Source organism: Artibeus jamaicensis, unplaced genomic scaffold (genome assembly GCF_021234435.1).
Source record: "Artibeus jamaicensis isolate MK-2021 breed Jamaican fruit bat unplaced genomic scaffold, CSHL_Jam_final scaffold_11, whole genome shotgun sequence".
NCBI classification, from domain to species: Eukaryota; Metazoa; Chordata; class Mammalia; order Chiroptera; family Phyllostomidae; genus Artibeus; species Artibeus jamaicensis.
In genome coordinates, this window is record NW_026522027.1 from 2,360,511 (window position 1) to 2,373,030 (window position 12,520).

General features: G+C 44.8%; 1 protein-coding gene across 1 annotated transcript in view; it reads right to left on the bottom strand.

The window, feature by feature from the left end:
• The window catches only part of LOC119054419 (CD177 antigen-like), a 29,768-nt gene extending 18,090 nt beyond the window's left edge, over nucleotides 1–11,678 (bottom strand). Inside the window, exons 1-5 of the mRNA XM_037152306.2 lie at nucleotides 11,575–11,678; nucleotides 11,359–11,499; nucleotides 10,937–11,122; nucleotides 10,139–10,258; nucleotides 9,870–9,986 (exon numbers count right to left, since the gene is read on the bottom strand). Of these exons, the coding sequence (XP_037008201.2) occupies nucleotides 9,870–9,986; nucleotides 10,139–10,258; nucleotides 10,937–11,122; nucleotides 11,359–11,499; nucleotides 11,575–11,626 (616 nt within the window). The 5' untranslated portion in view covers nucleotides 11,627–11,678. The remainder of the gene's footprint in view (nucleotides 1–9,869; nucleotides 9,987–10,138; nucleotides 10,259–10,936; nucleotides 11,123–11,358; nucleotides 11,500–11,574) is intronic.
• Nucleotides 11,679–12,520: the final 842 nt, after the last annotated feature.

The window sequence follows — 12,520 nt, forward strand, 5'->3', positions numbered from 1 at the left end:
GGAAAAAGAGCCCTGGCTGGTGTGATTCAGTGGATTGAGCGTTTTCCTATAAATGAAAACTTGCTGGTTCAATTCCTGGTCAGGGCACATGCCTCAGTTGCAAACCAGATTCCCAGTCAGGGGTGTGCAGGAGGAAACCAGTTAAGGTTTCTCTCCCTCTCATTCTCCCTCCCTCCCCTCTCTAAAAATAAATAAATAAAACCTTTTACAAAAAGAAGATGGGGAACAAGAGAGAGACTGAGAGGAATACAGGTACAAAGGGAAAAAATGGCAATGAATAAGTACCTATCAATAATAATCTTATTTGTAAATGAATTAAGTGCCCCAATCAAAACACATAGGGTAGCTAAATGGATATGAAAATATGACCCACACATAACCTATCTACAAGAGACCTACCACGGACCAGAAGATGTACCCAAATTAAAAGTAAAGGGATGGAAAAAATTATTCCAAGCTAATGAACATGATAAAAAGCTGGGGTAGCAATACTTGTAACAGGCAAAATAGATTTTAAAACAAAGACCATGAAAAGAGACAAAGAGGAACATTACAAAATACTTAAGAGAATAACTCATCAAGAAGATTCAGCCCTTGTAAATACACACGCACCCAACGTAGGAGCTCCCAAATATGTAAGGAAAATCTTGGAGACTTCAAGAAAGATATTAACAGCAATACCTTATGGTACAGAATTTTTAACACCCCATTGTCAACAATGAATAAATCTTTCAGGCAAAGAATCAAAAAGGATATTGTGATATTGAACAACAGCCTTGATCAAATGCACTTAATTGATGTATACAGAGCATTTCATGCCAAAGAGCAAAAAACGCATTCTTTTCAAGCACACATGAAACATTTTCAAAGATAGATCACACGTTGGGACACAAAACAAGCCTCAAAAAATTCAAGGAAATTGAAATCATAGCGGACTTCCGCCAAGATGGAGACGTAGGTGGAGGAACGACCTCGCCTCTGTGCACAACCAAATCTAAGAACAACTATTTTTAACAGCAGTCACAACCAAGCCACACAAAAAATCGACAATATGGAGTCCAAAGGACAACTAGATACTCAGCTGGACTGGTACGAGGAGCGAGGCCAGCAGCGGAGCAAGTTAGCAAGAAAAAATTCCCGGGGCGGTGCGCGGTGCGCGCAGGCGGCAACCGAGGGCGCTGATCGCGAGCGAGCTGGCTGCCGTAGCGCACAGGGAAGAGGCGCGGTGGGTCAGTCGGTCGCACGCATTTACATGCGGAGAAACCAGTGAGAAGGGAAGCCGGCACGGGGCACACAATTCTGATGGGATAAACAAGCCCCAGGCGTGTGGAGTGACTGGATGCGCTGGGCTAGCGGAGGGGACCGCCATTGCTCCCTCTCTGACCACGCCCCCACACACAGTGTCACAAACCAGCGACCTGGGTATCCCCGTCCTGGTAAACAACTAAGGCTTCGCTCCGCTCACTTAACAGCACGAATAGACCAAAAAATGGCTCTAGGACAACTCAGAGCCCCAGAACCGATAGACCTAAGTGATGAAGAAATAGCCAGTCTTTCAGATGCACAGTTCAAAACACTGGTTATCAGGATCCTTACAGAACTGGTTGATTTTAGTCACAAATTAGAGAAACGTATGGAAGCTAAACTAATTGAAATGAATGGTGATACAAAGAATACCAATAGTAATGGAAAGAAAATTGGGACTCAAATCAAGGGAGTGGACCAGAAGGAAGAAAAAAATGATCAAACAGAAAGGAATGAAGAAATAAGAATTCAGAAAAATGAGGAGAAGCTTAGGAACCTCCAGGACATCTTTAAACGTTCCAACATCCAAATTATAGGGGTACCAGAAGGGGGAAAGGAACAGCCACCAGTGGAAAACGCATTTGAACAAATAATAAAGGAGAATTTCCCCAAGATGGCAAAGGAAATAGACTTCCAAGAAATCCAGGAAGCTCAGAGAGTCCCAAAGAAGTTGGACCCAAGAAGGAACACACCAAGGCACATCATAATTACATTAGCCAAGATTAAAATGAAGGAGAGAATCCTAGAAGCAGCAAGAGATAAGGGGACAGTCACCTACAAAGGAGTTCCCATCAGACTGTCAGCTGATTTCTCAAAAGAGACCTTACAGGCAAGAAGGGGCTGGAAAGAGGTATTCCAAGTCATGAAAACCAAAGATCTACAACCAAGATTGCTCTATCCAGCAAAACTTTCATTTAGAATGGAAGGACAGATAAAGTGCTTCTCAGATAAGACCAAATTCAAGGAGTTCATCATCACCAAGCCCTTATTATATGAAATGTTAAAGGGACTTACCTAAGAAAAAGAAGATAAAAAAGATGAACAGTGAAAGGACAGCAAACTCACAGTTATTAAGAACCACACCTAAAACAAAAGCAAACTAAGAGGACAGCTAGATCAGGAGCAGAACCATAGAAATGAAGATCTCATGGAGGGTTAGCAACAGGGGAGTGGGGGGGGGGGAAGGGGGGAGAAGGTACAGAAAATAAGTAGCATAGACAGTAGATAGAAAATAGATAGGGGGGAGGGTAAGAATAGTAGGGGAAATACAGAATCTAAAGAATTTGAGACACGTGTTCATGAACTAAAGGGGGAAATGGTGGGGGAGGGGTATGCAGGGTGGAGGGGAATGGAGGGGGGAATAGAGCACATGTAATGGCATAATCAATAAAAAAGTTAAAAAAGAAATCATAGCAAGCATCTTCTTGGATCACAATGGTTTTAAACTAGAAATCAACCTCAAAGAAAAAACTCAAAAACATTCAAATTCATGGAGACTGAATAACATGCTATTAAATTATGAATGGGATAACAATGAGATCAAAGAAGAAATAAAAAATTCTCTGGAATCAAATGAAAAAAAAAAAACAGGCAACAGTCCATAACCTTTGGGACACAATGAAAGCAGTCCTGAGAGAGAAGTCCATAGCAGTACAGGTCTCCCTGAAAAACACAGAAAAAGCTCAAATAACCTAATCCTACATCTATAAGAACTGCAGGAACAACAACAAACAAAGCTCAGAGTGAATAAAAGGAAGAAAATCATCAAGATCAGAGCAGAATTAAATTACTCAGAGATTAAAAGAACAATTCAAAGGATCAATAAATCCAGGAGCTCATTCTTTGAAAACATAAACAAAATTTACAAGCTTTTAACAAGGATCATCAAGAAAAATAAGAGAAAGGAACCAAATAAAATCAATAACAAAAGAAAAGAAATTACAATGAAAACCATAGAGATACAAAGAATTGAAAGAAATTAATATGAACAAATATATGCCAAGAAGTTTGGCCAGCTGAGTGAAGTGGACAAAGTTCTACAAACATATTATCTTCCAAAACTGAATCAAGGAGACACAGGAAGACTGAATAGACTTATAACAATTAGTGAAATTGAAACACTAATCAAAAAATTCCTGGTGCACAAAAGGCCTGGACCAGACAGCTTCACAGACAAATTTTACCAAACATTAAGTGATAACTAACTCCTACTGTTCTCAAACTATTCCAAAAATTTCAGGAAGAGGGAAGACTCCTGAACTCTTTTTATGAAGCCAATATTATCCTAACTTCAAGACCATATAAACACACAACAAAGAAAGAAAACTACAAGCCAATATAGCTGATGAACATAGATGCTAAAATCCTCAACAAAATGTTGGCAAAGTGGATCCACCAACACATTAAAAAGATCACACATCACAATCAAATGGGATTCATCCCAGGGGTGCAAGGATGGTATAATATTTGCAGATCAATGCATCTAATACACCACATAAAATGAAAAACAAAATCACAGGTCATATCAATAGGCGCTGAAAAAAGCATTGGATAGCCCAGGCTGGCATAACTCAGTGGATTGAGTGTGGGGCTGTTAACAAAAGGATCGCGGTTTGATTCTCAGTCAGGGCACAAGCCTGGGTTGCAGGCCAGTTCCCAGCAGGGGACCCACGAGAGGCAACCATACATTGATATTTCTCTCCCTTTCTCTTTCCCTTCCCCTCTAAAGATAAATAAATAAATAAATAAATAAATAAATAAATAAATAAATAAATAAATAAATAAATATTTTTCAAAAAGCATTGGATAAACTACAGAACCCATAAATTATAAAAATGCTCAACAAAGTGGGAATAGAGGGAGTATACTTCAACATAATAAAGGCCATAAATGAGAAACCTACAGCCAACATCATATTCAATGGGGAAAAACTAAAAGTTTCCTCCTAAGATCAGGCACAAGACAAGGGTGTCCACTTTGACCACTTCTATTCAACATTGTGTTGGACATTCTAGCCACAGCAATCAGATAAGACAAAGAAATAAAAGGCCTCCAAATTAGAAATGAGGAAGCAAAACTGTCATTGTTTGCAGATGACATGGTAGAATACATAGAAAACCATATGGGCTCCACCAAAAAACTACTCAACCTAACGAGTGAATTTGGCAAAACAGTGGGATACAAAGTCAATGTTCAGAAATGGAAGGCATTTTTGTACACCAACAAGGAAAATCAGAAACAGAAACTAGAAAAAATTCCAATTTACTATAGCAACAAGAAAAATACAGTATCTAGGAATAAACTTAACCAAGGAGGTAAAAGACCTGTACTCAGAAAACTACAGAACACTAAAGGAAGAAATTAAGGAAGATACAAAGAAGTGGAAGCATATACCATGTTCATGGATTGTAAGATTCAACATAGTTAAGCTGTCCATACTACCCAAAGTAATCTATAAATCCAATGTGATCCCTATTAAAATATCAATGACATATTTCATAAATTTAGAAGAAATATTTTTAAATTTTTACATAATCAAAAATGAACATGAGTAGCTTCAGCAATCTTGGGAAAGAAGAACAAAGTAGGAGTGATCACAATACCTGATATCAACTATACTACAAGACCAGTGTAATCAAAATAGTCTGGTACCAGCATAAGAATAGACACATAGATCAATGGAACAGATTAGACAGCCTAGAAATAAACCCATGTCTCTATGATCAATTAATATTTGACAAAGGGGCAAAAGCATAAAATGGAGTAAAAATTGCCTCTTCAACAAATGGTGTTGAGAGAACTGAAATGATACTTGCAAAAAAATGAAAAATGTAAGTTGGTAGACCACCAACTTACACCATACACCAGAATAAACTCAAAATGGAATAAACTCAGAATAACCCATGACACCATAAAAGTCCTAGAGGAAAACTTAGGCAGTAAAATTTCAGATATGCCATGCAGTAATATTTTTACTGATATATCCCCTATTGCAGGAACAATAAAGGAAAGAATAAACAAATGGGACTACATCAAATTTAAAAGCTTCTGCATGGTTAAAGAAAACATTATCAAAATGCAGAGGGAATAAACTGTATGGAAAAACCCATTTTCCAATGATACCTCGGACAAGGTTTTCATCTCCAAAATATATAAAGAACTCCTACTACTCAACACCAGGAAGGCACACAATCCAAATTTAAAAAATGGTCAAAGGACCTGAACAAACTCTTCTCCAAGGAGGACATAGAGGGCCCACGGCATATGAAGGGATGCTCAGCATCACTAGACATCAGACAGATTGAAACTGAAAACACTTCATCTAGAACTGATGACTATCATCAACAAATGAGCAATCAAGTGCTGGTGAGAATGTGGAGAAAAGGGAACTCTAGAGCACTGTTGGTGGGATTGTAGGCTGGTGCAGCCATTGTGGAAAACAGTATGAAATTTCCTCAAAAAAGTAAAAATGGAACTGCCTTTGGACCCAGCAATTCCCTAGGATTATACCCTAAGAATCCTGAAGCACCAATTCAAAAGAACCTATGCACGCCTATGTTCATAGCAGGGTTATTTACAATAGCCAAGTGCTGGAAGCAGCCTAAATGCCCATCGGTAAATGAGTGAATCAATAAACTGTGGTATATTTATACAATGGAATACAACAATTAGAAAGATAGAACAAACTCCTACCTTTCATTACAACATGGATAGAACTAAAGAGTATTATTCCAGGTCAAATAAGCCATGTGGGAAAAAATAAATACTATATGGTCTCACCAATGACAGGAATCTAATGAACAAAACAAACCAATGAGCAAAATAGAACCAAAGTCAAAGAAACAAGGAACAAACTGACAGCAACCAGGGGGTGGGGGACAAGGGAGGAATGAAGGGGAATGGTCCACTCAAAGAACAGTTATAAATGACACATGGACATTGACAACATTCTGGCGACTAATTGTAGGCAGAGGGTTGGCAGGGCAGAGGAGATCTAGGGTGGAAAATTGGGACGAGTATAACAGAGCAACTATTTTATATAGGTATACATGTAAATATAAATATATATATACATACACACATACCAGGAGCCTAGACCTTCACTTACAGCCACTGTATCACCAGCAGGGATGTGTCACATGATGCAGGAACTCCTGGATTGATGACACAGCATCCACCAACATGTGCAACCTTCACAGCAGCCTCATGAAGCAGGACCACTCATTTCCTCACTTCACAGACCACAACATCATGGCTCCTGCTGCCCTCCTCCCAGCCTGGTCCCCACTCTCCCCTCCCCCACCTTCCAGGTGTTGGTCAACAGCAGCTCCTGACTTGCAGTTGCTCAAGTTCAGAACATTGCTGTCTTTCTTAACAATCTCTGTCTTATACCCCCTGTTGTACCCACCAGGATATCCTGTTGGCTTAAGCTGCCAGATAACTCAGGAACCTGGCCATTTCAAACCACCTCGGCTGCTTCCAGCAGCATTGGAGACCCAGTGGGCTCTGGCTTGCTTCACCCTCAATCTCCCTCAGGATCCCCACACCCACACCCACCTCCCATTTACTCTATTTCTTACTCAGAAGCCAGAAGAGTCCCCATTAAAAGTAAGTTGATCCATGTAACTCCTCTGCTCAGAGAATTTCAGTAGGTCCCAGCCCCACTCAGGACAAAATTTTATGTCCTAAAAATGGCCTCAAAGGCCCTGCCCCTCTGTCCACATGCCCTGCTCTGCTCTATTTTGAACACACTTCTGGAGCCACACTGGCCTCTGAGCTCTTTCTTGAACACCGAGCAGTCTCCTGCCCACATCAGGGCCTTCACATGTGCTCCTCTGCTTCCAAATATCTGGAATCACCCACACCTCCTTGAGTCTGGTGAAAGAGGCTCACAGAGGTGGTGATCCTCCAAAGCTGGTTCAGTGGCACAACCCAGATGGGAACCCACATCTCCCTGATTGAGACCTAGGCTCTTCACTGCTGTGCTCCTCCCGACTGTGCAGACCCACTGCCCTCACTGGCACCACAACCCAGTTCCTAAAGGGAGCATTCAAGGCCATTCGCGTTCCAGCTCTTGGTTCTCCTTCAGTGGGCTCCTGCCATGGTCTGTTTTAGGAAACCTGTGCTCTGGCACCCAGCCTTCCCCCAGCCCCAGGCCTTTATGGGAGCTGTCTGTCACCCTGGAATGGTCTTCTCTATCCATGACATCTTGTACCTCAGCTTCTGATGCCTGTTCTTACCATCCATTGCTCAATAAATGTGTGTTAAACTGCTGCACTGAATCGAACCAGGAAAGGCAAACACATCTCCTAAGATCTGACTCCAATGTTGAAAGCTAACAGAATAAGTTTAAGTGTAAGAATAGGCATCTGTGGCATTGTAGCTGTTTTATGTGGCATGTGTGTGGTTTGTGTACTGTTTGTATGGTGCGTGGGGAAGTATATGTGGGTGGGTGTATGGGGTGTGTAACATGTATATGATATGGTTGTATGGTTTGTGTAGTATGTGTGACATGTGATATGTAATATGTGTATATGATATAGGTGGTGTGTGGTAGTTGCACATGTGTGGCATAATATCAGTTTTGTGTGTCTTTGGTTTCTGTGTAGTGTGTATGGCATGTGGTGTGCTATGCCAACTTTTTGTCGTGTGCGGTGTGTGGTGTATGAGGTTTGTGGTGTGTGTTACCGGTAAGGGGGGCATATGTGTAGTGCTATGGTATGAATGCAGCATGGTGAGTCTGGTTATGTCTGTTGTGTGTATTGTGTGCTACATGTCTGTGTGGTACAGTATGCCCCATGGATTACATTGGATTTGTTTCAGAATTATGAATGCCTTCTGAATTGTGAATGTTACCTAGTCTCAGAGATGAGGACCAGACAATTAAACAACATAATCAGAAAGAGAGATTCAAACCATCCTTCTATGTACAAGACCTGTCCATGGCTCCCTCGCCTGCAGCAGAAAGGCTAACCCTTACACTGGGCTTCGTGGATACTTGACCAGCACCAGACCCCAAACCTCCCTCCCTACTCCCACACCAATATTTATTCCCAAGATACGCCAGGTCATTCCAGCCTCCCTGGCTTTGCACCACTGATCCTTCTGCTTGGAATAGCTCTCCTGAGATTGTCCACACCCACTTTGTCTACTTGAACAACTGGTAATCACCCCCCAGTCCCAGCTTTACCCATCCTCTTGACAAGAACTTCTCAGACAGAGCTGAGGAGCCCTTTCTGAAAAACAGCTGGCTCATTCCCATCTCGAGGCCTATGCACATGCTGTTTCCTCTGCTTGTTCATGTCTTCTTCCTCTTCTACTAATAAACTGCAGCTAATCTTTAAGACAAGACTCAAGGACACCTCCTCTGTGAAGACCTCCTTGACACCCATCCCAAGACATCACTATTTCCCTGCTCACAGCTCCCCTAGGTCCCTTCACCACAGCTCTGTGACCATCTGCATTTGTGATGTCTCATCTCCTTGTCCTGGATGCCCTTTAGGACAGGGACAGGGTCTGAGTCCTCTGCAATCTCTGTAGAAGACCTTGGAACCTGCACAAACTCACTTTTCATCCTGAGCTAGCCCTCATGTTGCCTCAGGCTGTAAATCTTGGTGTCCATAATATCCAGGCCAAGTCCTCCAAGCTCCCAGTCTAGCCAGAGGGATCCAAGCACAGACGACTGTTTGCTGAACCCACTCAATGTTCTCCTTGAAGCTTTAAAGCCTTTTTCAATGGGCAGTAGTGTAAACTGAGGTTCAGACAGTGAAGATCCTCTTCCCACTCTGCTAAGTCCCCACTCCCCTCCCAGCTTCCTGTGCTTCTCACTGAGACACTCCAGACCATTGTGAGTCTGCCTAGGGCATGGTCCGGCTTCAATTGTGTGGGTGAGTGGGGACACTTTCAATGTACCTGTTTGGCTCCTGCTGTCTCTATCACACCTGAAGCACCCTCAGTTTTCTCTCTGACCTTCCTTCCTGTATAGCACAGCTGCTGCGGGGCTCTAGTACCATTGGTGGGGGTTGGATGAGGATGAAGCAGGAACGGTGGTCGTGAAGAGTTGAGACACCAGGGCTACCCAAGGTCAAGAATGTGGGCACATAGAACTGAAGGCAATGAGTCACTCCCAGCATGAGAACCAGGCACTCTGCATTCACTTCTGCATCCATGGATTAAAGCAGAATACAAAGCACCCAATCCTGTGTGCCACTTGACCTTTCTCCCTGCCCTCCACTCCCTCGCACGTGGAGAGTCTGCCCTCACTTAGTTGGCCAGATCTGGTGTCAATTAAAATACCTACCAGTTAGTTCCTGCCCTATATCTGTCCCCTGGACCACCCTCCCCCTCTCTCCCCTTCAGCTAAATACCTCCTACTGGCATTCTCACCCCAAAGTACCTACCATCACAATCCCTCACATTACACTGTCTGAGTGAGGAATAAACTGCTTAATTACTTCTGGGTACTAGTGTTGGTGGGATGTGTTGGATGCTGGGCTTTCACAAGGGTCATTGTGTTCCAAGGCTGGGGGCTGGGAAAAATATTACAGTCCAGGTGTGGGACTCACCTTTTACACCACATTTTTCACTCAGGGACAAGGGACCAATCTTTCGAGTCTTATTGAGCAGGTTGCAGGCTGCTTGGGACATGCATCCCTGGACTCTCAGTGTGCTGCTGATGCCCCCTGTGGGAAGGGCCCAGGCAGAGTGAGACAGGGTGACATGCCACCACTGGGACCATACAACCCTGGGAAGCCATGCCATCCCACTCCAAGTCCCAGGATTTAGCAGCCTCCCTGCCCTCAGTGCCTACAGGGACCCCCATGTCCCAACTCACCCCCCCTGAGCTTGAGGATCCCGTTGTAGCAGTGTGAGTGACTGATGGGGCAGGTCACTTCTGTTGCAGATTCGCAGCCTTCTGTAGACAAGCAGACTGGGCACCGCATGAACCCTGGAACTAGGAGGTGAAAGGGAGGGAGGGAACACTGAGCTGCCTCTGATTTTAGATCTGGTACCTTCTACCTACCTCCTTTTCTGGCCTCTGGAATCTACCTCCTCAGTCTCCCCAGACTTGCTAAGTTCAGGTTTCTCTCATGTAGGCCTGGGGTGCAGGAAGTTGGGGTCATGCAGTTGGGGAGAGAGCAAGGTGGGGGGTAATGAGATCTGGGAGAAGGATTGGGGATTGATCCCAGAGGAGTACCCTGGGAGGAACCAAGGGAGAGTTTCCCATAACTTCACTACACAGTCCCAGCAAACAGGATGCCCCAAACGGAAGAGTAGGCAGAACATCACCCCAAACCCAGTTTAGGATACAGACAAGGACAATGGAAAGATACAGGCCAAGCTTACCTCGGAACAGGAAATACCAAAACCCTAAATGAAACATGAGTGCACCAAGCCCAACAGTATAAAAAAAGAAGCACAGCCCAGGTTCAGGCCATCACCAGAGTCTGAGGTGCAGTCTGGTTTGCTGCCCCAGGACTATGAAAGGAAGCTGGGCCAGAGGAGGGAACCTGGGGAGTGTGGACAGGCCAGGTGACCGGGAGAAGTCTAAGCAAACACTCTGTGCTTCCCTCCTCCCCAAAACTTCCTTCCCTCCTCTCTTCTCCTCCTCCTGCTCTCCCTCCTGTCTCACCTACAGGGGCTGGCAAGCTCCAGAGAGAGACGGTGCTGGAGAGGTCATTGCAGAGATCCATGTGGCGACACACACGGGTGTAGGAGACAATGGAGAGGCCGGGGCCTTCCCGGTGCTGGGTGATATGGGCCTCTTGATCCTTCTCCTGGGTACATCCCTTGGTGAGCACTAGGAGCACTTGGAGTCCTGGATGTCGGAGGAGGGGGTGGGTAAGGGTCAGGAACCCAGGGTCCTAGAGAGAGGGCTGTGTCATGGCTTGGGGAGGCACCTGGGCTGCTGAGGAAGAGGGAACAGCTCCTGGTATGAGGGAGGGGGTCTCCTGAGTCTGTCCACAGAAGACAGGCAAGACTGGTCAGGAGGAGGGAGATTCCTGCACAGGTCAGGGTGTGGGTCACATTTGGGGTCTTTGGGGCCCTTCTCACCATTCTCAAGGAGCATCACCGTGTCTTGGCAACCCCAGCCCTCGTTGCAGATCATCTCGCCAACGGTCCACTCTAAGGGCAGTTCTGTTGCATTCCTCACAGCCACCGCCCTTCCTGACTGACAGGTCAGGGCCTGAGCACCTGAAATAAGAACAGAAAATCCATTTTGGCCCATCCTCCCAGGAAATCCCCTCCCAAACTGGGGTCTTCACTCACGGGGCAGCACAAGGGTGAGGCCCAGGAGGGCTGGGAGCACAGCAGGGCTCATGGTCAAGGCTGCTACAATTCTCTTGCTCCCACTCTTTCTTCTAGGAAACTGAGCCCTTTTATGTCTCTCCTCACCCAAGACAGCCAGGAAAGGGTGGGGAGTGGAGGACCTTGCCAAAGTTGGCCTGGGCCCACTTTCCTAATCTCACCAGCTTAAGGCTGAGAAACCTGATTCCTTCCTCTTCCTTATGACCCAAGAGTTCAGCCTCCCAGCCCCCTTCTCTCTCTGACCCAGAAGTCTAGGAATCCCTCTACTCTTGGACCCCAGAGTCCAAACCCCAGACCGCTCAACAGTTAAAAACGGAGGCACCCTGACCTCCAGCCTCCATTAGTCCAGATCACCAGCCCTCTTTTCTACTGAGCCCAGCTGTGCAGGTCCCCACCCCCACCTTGTTTCAGGGTAGTTTGTGAAGGCAGTTTCCTCATTTCTCAGGGCAACCTGGTCACCTTCTGGCCCCAGGTGGGAAAATGACCCAACTGCCTGTGAGGACATGAGTGATTGGTCTTGGCTGGTCCCTGTGGTTTTTCCACCCTAACCTCTACGTCCCAGAAGGGAAAAGGGGAAAGAAGTTGAGTAAAGGGACACATAGGCTATCAGGTTGTCCATTTATTTCTTGTTGTAGTAAACAAATATTTACTGAGACTGAACTTTGTGCCAGGTACTTTCCCAGTTGCTTGGGATACAAGAAGACCAATGAGAATGAAGGTCTCCCTGCTTTTGTTGAGCTCACAGCCTAACAAGAGACAGAGACACCAAACAAATACATGAGCACAAAAGAATCTTGGATGGTCCTGGGTGATGGGCAGGTGATGCGAAAGTAAGTGACCGAATTGGGAGCAGGGAGGGCCATCCTGAGGAGGTGAACACTGAGCTGAAGGCAGAGTAAAAGTAAAG